This window comes from Biomphalaria glabrata, chromosome 8 (genome assembly GCF_947242115.1).
Source record: "Biomphalaria glabrata chromosome 8, xgBioGlab47.1, whole genome shotgun sequence".
NCBI lineage: Eukaryota > Metazoa > Mollusca > Gastropoda > Planorbidae > Biomphalaria > Biomphalaria glabrata.
In genome coordinates this window covers 35,056,951-35,067,390 of record NC_074718.1, presented here as the reverse complement: position 1 = coordinate 35,067,390, position 10,440 = coordinate 35,056,951, and the positions used below count along the sequence as shown (strand labels likewise).

Genomic DNA, 10,440 nt, shown 5'->3' with positions numbered 1-10,440 from the left:
ACGTACTTGAACAATTTGAGCTCTCCGTGTTATCTAGGAATCTTTAACGACACAAGAAATAAATAGAATGAAAATCATTTAGTGAGTCCATATTTATAAAGGAGGAATGGAATTTTCTAAAAAAAATAATTTTTTATTGTTAGTAGTTTACATTTTTAAATAGAAAATAAAACATTCTCATTAAATGGAGATGAAAGGGAAACTATGTGTTTCAATGTATATTTATTGTCAAACATGTTTCTATATAAGATAATGTTATAACACATCGTCAGTTTGGTTTGTAAACAAATTAAAGCTAAAAATGTATAAAGCATGTCACATAGTAGTCACAGATAAAGTGGACATTGCTAAATAAAAACATAATTGTCACATAGTAGTCACAGATAAAGTGGACATTGCTAAATAAAAACATAATTGTCACATAGTAGTCAAAGATAAAGTGGACATTGCTAAATAAAAACATAACTGTCACATAGTAGTCACAGATAAAGTGGACATTGCTAAATAAAAACATAACTGTCACATAGTAGTCACAGATAAAGTGGACATTGCTAAATAAAAACATAACTGTCACATAGTAGTCACAGATAAAGTGGACATTTTTAAATAAAAACATAACTGTCACATAGTAGTCAAAGATAAAGTAGACATCGCTAAATAAAAACATAACTGTCACATAGTAGTCACAGATAAAGTGGACCTTGCTAAATAAAGACATAACTGTCACATAGTAGTCACAGATAAAGTGGACATTTTTAAATAAAAACATAACTGTCACATAGTAGTCAAAGATAAAGTGAACAACGCTAAATAAAAACATAACTGTCACATAGTAGTCACAGATAAAGTGGACAACGCTAAATAAAAACATAACTGTCACATAGTAGTCAAAGATAAAGTGGACATTGCTAAATAAAAACATAACTGTCACATAGTAGTCAAAGATAAAGTGAACATTGCTAAATAAAAACATAACTGTCACATAGTAGTCACAGATAAAGTGGATATTGCTAAATAAAAACATAACTGTCACATTGTAGTCAAAAATAAAGTGGACATTGCTAAATAAAAACATAACTGTCACATAGTAGTCACAGATAAAGTGGACCATGCTAAATAAAGACAATTTATCTTAATTAAGTTCTTAAAATGCTTTCTCCGCGTGCCCATGACGTCAAATGGCGTCTGAGCAATCGTCCCAGCCAAAAAAATATAGTGACACCAAGTCCTTCCAGCACCTTGTTAATCCTGTGACTTGCTGGAGGCCCTATACTAATTTTTCTGCCCATTTTGGGCCTAATTACACCTTTGTTTAAATTTAATAGCTTAAACATTGAATATCGTAGATGTTTGAAAATCGACATATTTTCAAAACCTCATATACATACAGCAATACATACAGCAATACATACAGCAATACATACAGCAATACATACAGCAATAACGATGCTCAAACTTTAAAACATAAAGGAACGTGAAAAGATAAACCGTATTAAAAGTAATAAACACGCTTACAAGAATTAGATAAACAGTATTACTTCGTAACAAACACGCTTACAAAAATAATAACATATCTATATACATTCTTTTTTAAGTGTATAGCATGAATAGCATAGATAAAATTGGGATATCTATTGATTCACGGTGCCCCCGCTGCGGGGAAGAAGAGGAAACCGTGTCTCATATTCTGTTTGACTGCCCCAGACTTGCCGATCTCCGTCTTGACAGGTCTGGGAAACCAAAAATTCTCGACCTATTTGGTGACACTACGTAAGACAGCAGGGTTTCTGTCCAGTACTTTTGCAAGAGAGGATTTGAACCTCTCAAGCCCTTACTCAAATGGAGTTTGATGATGATGATGATGAAAGATGAAAGTTTTGAAAGATAATACAAATTCAAGTTTAAAAAAAAAATATTTTTTATAATTTGAAAAAAATAATTGAAACAAATGCACAATCACAACTATATATATATATATATAATATGTTGATTCTTTGGTTAATGCTTAAAATTTATTTTTATTTTACTTAAAAATAGAAAATCACCGATAATTTTTTAAAGTTTGATTTTTTTTTCTATTTTATTCTGGCTGCACTGCTGGCAATACCGAAACATACGATGAAACTATAAGAGACTGCTGGTCGTTTCGAGATTGTTACAAAGTGCTCAGTTGTTTCAAGAACATGGTAAGCAGTAACATTTCAAGTTTTTCGTCGCCTCCAATTATGAAACTTTGTGATAAATAAATGAGTGATCCCAGGACTCTGGCTAGTATAGATGAATACTTATATATTACAATAATATAAATAATATGAAAGTGTTTGTAAACAGCGACAATTATGTTCATTTGATGGACAAGATCGACATGCAGTCAGTCATGAATGTACTAACTAGATTCACTTGTTATTGAAATATAAATAAAGCTAAGACTAGAGAGATGTCTTTTACGACTTCAAATAAAATTCTCAGTTATTTACAAAGTACAGTTAGAAACAGTAATTTAACTTCCCATGATCACTCACTAACACACCCATTGAAAATGTTCTCGCTTTATATCATTAATAAACAAGATTGACTTATGCATATTTTTTTTTCTTTAATAGAGAGTGTCGATGCTGGTGGACAGCGTCAATAAATGGACATGTCTATCAGTGAAAGTGACTATAAACCTGGCAAAAGAGGAATGGAGAAAAATGGTCAACAGATTATGGGTGGTGCCCCAATGGTATGAAGGGGAAGGGGGCGGGGTAAAAAAAGGATTTTTAAATCTAACACTCATTAATTTTTAAAAGAAAAACAATCGCTCAATAAGTTGAATAAAGGAGGTATTGCCATTAAAAAAAATTATTTTGAATGTTTTGGAATATATTTCCTTTTATTTCTAAAACCATTTATATTGAATAGGCTCTTATCTCTTCTCTCGTCACCACTTGGTCAAATAGTTTCGTTTTTCCCACAGATCTAGTCTTTTAAAGTACAACAAAGCACTTTGGCCTCTCCGCGTGATCTAGCTATGTTTGTAGACTTTACTCTACTCAGCTAAACAAGCGCACTCTTACAAGTCTTTAAAGACACGTTGGTAACATAAGTATCTAGATCGATATAGGCGATGATTAGGATTAATTCAATGGGTCATACATAAACACCAACTTGCCAAACACAACCTGGGGAACTCTTCAGTGCCGGGCGTGGTCTCTGAAGACTAAGACAGTTTAGGTTCCCCGTTCCTTGAGAGAACAGTGTTCCCTTCAGACTTGTTCATTATTGGATCAGTAAATATTGAAGTGGAATGGAACGTAGACTTTTGCGTGCGAGTATTAAGGGCGCTATTCAATTATTTCTTTACAACTAATCAAGTCTCATTTTACATATTCGGAATCGTTAGTGTTACTCTATAGGTCTGGTATTGATTCACTAACACTTGCTAACAGTAATGATCTCCTGCTAAAATGACATTGTGTGAGAGAGATTTAATAACATGAACTTTATTGAAAGAATTTTAAGATTTAAAATCACTGGGCCAAGTCACAGACATTTTACAAATTTACATTTCATGTATGTGTCTGTGTGGGCGGGGGGGGGGCAATGGGCAAAACGAATACACACAAATAACAGTAAATGTTTTCATAAAGCTGTGTTATACACGGTGAACAAATAGTGAACATGTTATTTTGTAAATATATAATGGTATAATGGTTAACAAGAGCACCGGTGAAATGAAAGACCGAAGTATTCTACTAACTGGCAATGTTTTTATTAAATCATGACTTATAGACCTGACCTAAAAATTATGTTTGATGCAAAACTTTCTGCTGCCTGATTTCAAAACGAGGCTTGTGGTATTTTGAAAGAAAACTAAATAGAATTCTGTTTTTTTGATGGTACCTGTCTGAAAAAAAGCATCTGATTGTGAGGCCTACTTGAATAAAATATGGATAACTCAATATTATAACTTTAAGTAACGTAATCTATCTTTCGAGTTCTGGATAGCCCGAATATGTAGTCAGGACCTTACCCACCTTACTTTACATTTAAATCTGTCCACTTGACATCCGTTAAGAGTCGTATTCATTTTAGATAATATAGTGAGGGTATGCTGGTCAGCATTATTTTGAATAAGATTCTAAGCTCATACGAAATACTGCTCATTATGCTGATTCGATGTTACAAAATCTCCAAGAAGAGGCTTAAATACACATATTTTCTGATTCCGGCATCTGGGCCTTGAGCAAAGCTCATGACTGGTATGACTAGAATTTACACTTTCAAGAGACGAGCTTTGAACTTATTACACTGCAAGAAAATGAAGACATTAAGATAGATCATTAGACTAATTGCATATATCACGCCAAAAGAAAAAAAAAAGCAATGTTACAGCAATAATGTGGAGTTTTTTATGTATACAATTATAAAAAGTAAAGCTCATTTTATGTCTACTGTATAATTCTAAACAACAACAACAACAACATATATATTACAAAATTACCAGATGCTTTTGCATTATAAACTATAAAATGATAGCAGATAAAGCCTTAAATGTTAGTTCATCTGTGACTTTAAATGCAGTGAAATGAAGCACATTCACTTTATCCTCAAAGTTCTTATTCACTTCTGTGAAATTTTGCGCAAACTTTGTTCAGATTTCCTGGACCATGAGTTGCTTTTCTTGGAATCTTCTGTCAGAACCGATCCATTCTTCGACGAGGCAGCGCGGGAACTAAAGTTTGTACCAGATATGGATCGGGAGCTTCCCACGCTACGACTGTTGTTGTTGTTGCTGTCTTTACCAATGGCTCGGCCTTCTGTCCTGATCTGCTTCAAAAGGTTTTTGTTCGTCGTTGGTTTTAGAGTTTTTTCTCGGGGTGATTTTGGGGCGGCTTTTAGAACATTTGGACTTTCCTTATCGTCTTTTGTCTTGTCAGCCTCGCTGTAGACTGTTGGATAGTCCACCTCGCTGACCGTGTCATGCTCGGGCTCAAAATCTTTGTTGTACTCCATCCAGATGTTGACTCGGATGTGCGAGATGGTCTTGGCGGTGTCCAAAGTTTCGTCGTCGTCGTCGTGGAAGACGATTTCCTTGTCGTCGTCGTGGCAGACGTTCACCACCACTTCCTGGGCGTTGGCGAGACGGCCTCCATTAAGGGCGCGCACTTTCCCCGTTTCGCAAAGACCCACCGTGTCCGTGATGTCCCCTCGAAGTCGACTGATGCACTGCTCTTCCAAGGCTTTGTCTAGAGCCAACACAAAACTTTTCGGAAATGTTTTATCAGAGCTGACTTGTGCTTCTTCGTTGTTTACTTCAGCATCTTGCCTAGCGCTCTCCAGAGCATCACCATCATTTTGATCTGTCACCTTTCTGGACGTTTCGGCATCCAGTTTGTACAAGTCCTTTTCGCTCTGGGCGGCAGCGAGCAGCGTAGGACCTTCCAGATTGTTATTTTTGTTGTTTTCGCCTGAATCACAGACGTCGTTGTTGTCGCTTAAAGAGAAAGTCTTTGCGGTGTAGGACAAAGTGCTTCTTGAAGGCGCTGTGACATTAATCCCAGAATCGAAAGATGAATTTGTCTGTTTTCGGAAACGCGACGTGTCCGCAGTGTTTATGTTCAATGGAGACATTTTCATTGATGCTTTCCCCGATATTCGAGTGTCCCCAGTTACTGGAAGTGTTTGCTTAGGGTTGCTGTTCTTTGTGGATTTGATATTGTGCGCCAAGGATCCATGTGTGGCAGAGGCACCCTCTTTGCTGTCCATCTTTGTGAGCAGCATAGCTTTCTTCGCTTCTGGTGACATGTCTTCTATTTTGAATGATCTCCCTTTACTGATGTCACCAAAGACCTTGCTTTTGAAGGTCGACTTAGAGTCATGACCTGTTAGAACTGGCTGGCGAGAATTAGGCATGTTGACTACTTGTTATAAGTTTGAACTCTGGGTATACATAGCATGCTATCAATAGCCCTTCGACGTACCTGCAAAAAAAAAAATCACTTTAATACAGATCACAACTTTAAAGATGTAGATTACAAAGTCAATTGCCAAAGCAACAAACTCGCATCCCTGATACATGTACATAGATCGAGTACTTTTGTTAAGTTTTGGTGTCCCGAATCGAAATCAACCATTGTAACACTATTGTACAACAATATTAGAATTATTAATTATTAATTGTGAATTTGGAGTGTCTTCCTAATGCTTATTTCAAATAGTCTATACTAGGGCAGATTACAAATATTTTTGTAATTATTTATTTATTTAACATGGGAAATCTAATTGAACATGTTATTTTTAAAACAAGTTATTAAAACTGTCACTGAAGATGTGGTCCATTGAATCTTTGGCTTTGATTACCTTTTATACAAATCTTTAAGATGCTAAGACAATTTATTAATGTAATAAAATAAATCTTCATAATCACACAAACATGTGTGTATTTCGTTCTATGTATCATCTAAGCATGTCACAAGATGTCCTGACACTATCTCCATGTATCATCTGTCACAAGATGTCCTGACACTATCTCCATGTATCATCTAAGCATGTCACAAGATGTCCTGACACTATCTCCATGTATCATCTAAGCACGTCGTAAGATGTCCTGACACTATCTCCTTTCTTACCCCTTCGTACACACAGGGTCTCATATTTCTTTTATATTCTTTTACCCTCGCTTTTTAAAAATAAAACCTCGATTGGAGGTTAAATCATAATCAGATCACATACTTTGGTCCTTGCCTTTTTGTGCCAAAGACTCTTATAACTAGTCTTATTTTAATGTAGTTGTATCATTTTAATGCGGGCTCTAATCCCGTTGATTGAAACACAAAATTAAACTTTTTTTTGTAAAATACACAATGAGTGGCAATGTGAGATTTATATTAGTCAAGTCTTACTTTACAAAATATAAATGTAAACTGCAACATTGTATAAAAGATTCATATATATATATATTGTCACAGCTTTCCTATTATATTTATAATAATAACTCGATAGAATCTACCTTAGGTCTGGATACGTCTAGGTGTCCCTGGTTCAGTTCTAGTTAACGAAATAAAACAATTAAACCACTAGATCAAACACATAAACTTTAATCAGCCTTACTGCATATCACACACGCTGGTCTCTGTCTGACAACAAAAAAAACTTCCGGTCATTCGCTCAGATTGTAAAAATAGATTATACATACATACACACATTCATCCGTGACATATATATTATACAGAATTATATTATTACATTTTCTAATTATTAAGATAATTAATCAATCAATATTAATACTTAATGCAGGACTGCCATCATAAACAAACCACATGATTACGTTATATTTTAAGTCACATAGCTCTGAATATACTGTGTTTGGAGATTGGAACACAGACCATATTTGTCTCTTACTGAGCTCCAGTCTAATAAACGGCTTATCAATGAAAGAGCCAGTAGTTCGACCTGAGACTCTGGTTATCCATATGTTTAATATATTCGTGTATGAAGTAAGTACCAAGAGGCCCAAGCTATACACATAAGCCTCAGTTGCTCAACCAACGTTTTATTTGGTTGTATGATTTTCAGCGTTCTAGTTTCTTACCTCTCAACTGCTTTCATAGCTCCAGGGGAAAAAAAAAGCTCGACAGTAATAAATTAAACTTCGGAAATTTCTTCTACCTCCTCTTCCCCCCTCCTACCCCTCCCCCTTTTTCCCCTCCCTTGCCAACTACGAAATACACGTCCGAGGAGATTACCTTGATCCCAAGGGGAATAACTCCTAATGCAAACATTGATCACGATCACGTCTCGATCACCCCCCCCCCGCAACACAAGGTCAGAGAGGCTTTCTGGAGTCTTATATCATATATATCACTTCCAGGCTAGTCCCTTAGGCTTTCCAGCGCTAGATCACGTACAGTTGCTCATGGGAAGGAGAGAGAGAGAGAGAGAGAGAGAGAGAGACCCCCTGATATAAGGCGATATTGGATATCAGAAGTGATTTTAATCATGGCTGCGCTGATCATAGACTTATAAGAACTTTAAAGGAAGCAAAAAAAGAAAAACACTATTAGAATATTGAGGAAAGAGCCAACAATGTCACGTGATCACCAGCTGACTGGTCTATGGTTTCTTACCTGACTTTAAATACCATTGTAATGGAATCCAGACGGATATTTAGTGAGGAACTGACTCGGAACAAAAGTGTATACCCTATTAGTCATTGTGAGCTTTAAACCATTTAAATACACAATCACACTGCTATATTAAGGCTTATTAAAAATTACCCGACACAGAAGTCCTCTAAAGAGCGGGCCTGCAAAGTATCCGCGCAATCCTGATGTAGTCTCACTAGCGATGGGCAGGCCACATCTACAGAATGGACACCTCCCGCATCCTTGAAAGACTTCCTTACGGCCAGGGGACGGAAGGGAAGCGAGCACAAGGTGGACAAAGAAAACATTTCTGAAACATCGCCAAAGACTTCAACATTGAACCTGTCACCTGGGAGACGGAAGCACATTCTACAGCATCATGGCGCCGCGATGTTAAAAAAAGGTGCGAAAATTGCAGTGGACAAGAGCATCGTAGGCACAGGCATAAAGAAAAAACAAGGTTACAAAGACAGTTTGTGTGGAAACACAAACTCAAAATCGGCCTCCGAATTGGTCCATTCAGGCAGGAAAAAATTTCCGTAAAAAAATAAATAAATTCCTTTAGTTTTGTGTTCCATGAAGCTGTGGACATGCTGCAGTTCACGCGATATAATAAAAAAAAAGCTACTTATTAACTGTTGTTTTAAATTATGCCCTACTTATTTGCTTAGTAAATAGATTTTTTCTCTTTAAAAATAAAACTGTAACATTTTTAAAAAAATATAGTATTTAGTACTACAGAACTTACATAACTGTGTAGGAAAATTGTAATAAATAATATTTTAAAATAAAAAAAAAATAAATGTGTTTAAAAAATGGTGGATATTGATTTCCATTACTAAAAAAGCCTCTAATACCTGTTACTATTAGTAGCGAATATTTGTAAAAATGGTGTATTTTTATGAAAAAAACTGCTTGCATAAATGATTTTAAAAATTAGATTGTTCGCTTTCAGAAATTAAAAAAAGTAGCCGTTGCATCAGAACTTTGAATGATCTAAAATATCATAATGTCCGATTTTCATTTTCTCTTCTAGTTTCTAAGATCTAAACGGGACGGACGGACGGATGGACAGACAGGCCACACAAATCTAATAACGTCTTTTCCCCTTTCGGGGGCCGCTAAAAAAGAGCACCACATATAAAAAAGGCAGCTGACACAACAGTGGCGTAACTAGCTATTTGGGGGACCCGATGGCTTGACCTCTTTAAGGGCCCCTGCATTTTGACATTCGAAATCATGACATGAGAAAATGGCATAATATTTAATGTAGAAACTAATTTAGGACACTCATTTGGGGGACCCCTCAAGTGGGGGCCCCCGGGGGGGAGTTTAAAATTGGACCCCCTTCCCCCCACCCTAGCTACGTTACTGTGACACAAGCTCCAGCTTGAAAAACGTGCCCAAAGGGCAGCCGAACATTTCGGAATCACACATATCTTACCAGCCAGACCAGGAGGCACAGAAGAGCAGTGCAAAACCTTCAGCTCCCTGGATAACAAAAGTGGTCATCTTATTACCACAATGGACGAACTATTTGATGAAATATATTAAGCAACAGTCCGGAACACTTTTGATGATTGTTTATTTAAACACTATGTATCGAAGCCATTTTTCAAAAAATAACATAACATTTTAATATATAACATTAAAACATATAACATTATAGCATATGACAGTGGTGCTCAATTTTTGTTCGCCTTGGGAACATTCCGAAACATGAATCACGGACCGTATCAATGTAGAAAATCGCTGAGTTCAAAGAACTGCACCTCTGCGGCCTCAGTATGCAGAGACGGGATTGCGCTTCGTGAAACCTTATAACAGGTGGTCAAGCGCCGGATATGACCCACGGGTCGTAGTTAGGATATCACGAACATAGAGGGGCGAACATATTCAAAAAAATAAGATTAAATACAAATATGTTTTTAATTGAACCTTTTATCTTATTTAAAATTTCCATTAGCGAAACCTTAATGAGTTTTAAATAATTTCGTTTGCCAGCCGAGAGATGCAGTGGAATATTGATTTTTATCGATTTTATATTGTAATTTTTTAAAATGAAAATATATCGATGCTATACTTGATAGGAATAACAATAATAATTGCGTCATATCAAATCAAGTTTTGATTATTAAAATCACAATTATGGAAGACAATACATATTTGATTATTTAAAAAAAAAACAAAATAATTAATTTCAAAGGCTTGTCTTCGAGTCAGAAAATTCAGGAAAGCTGTAGTATTTCCTCACGATTCACAGACCCAGATATGACCCAGATATGACCTACCATAGGATTTGAAAACTCTG

At 35.9% G+C, this 10,440-nt stretch overlaps 1 protein-coding gene across 2 annotated transcripts in view; it reads right to left on the bottom strand.

Moving 5' to 3' along the window:
• Positions 1-203: 203 nt before the first annotated feature.
• LOC106056792 (uncharacterized) overlaps positions 204-10,440 on the bottom strand; it is a 30,402-nt gene continuing 20,165 nt past the window's right edge. For both annotated transcript variants that reach the window (XM_013213644.2, XM_013213645.2), the window contains exon 2: positions 204-5,966. In XM_013213644.2, coding sequence (XP_013069098.2) covers positions 4,606-5,898 — 1,293 coding nt within the window. In that variant the 5' untranslated portion in view covers positions 5,899-5,966 and the 3' untranslated portion in view covers positions 204-4,605. The remainder of the gene's footprint in view (positions 5,967-10,440) is intronic.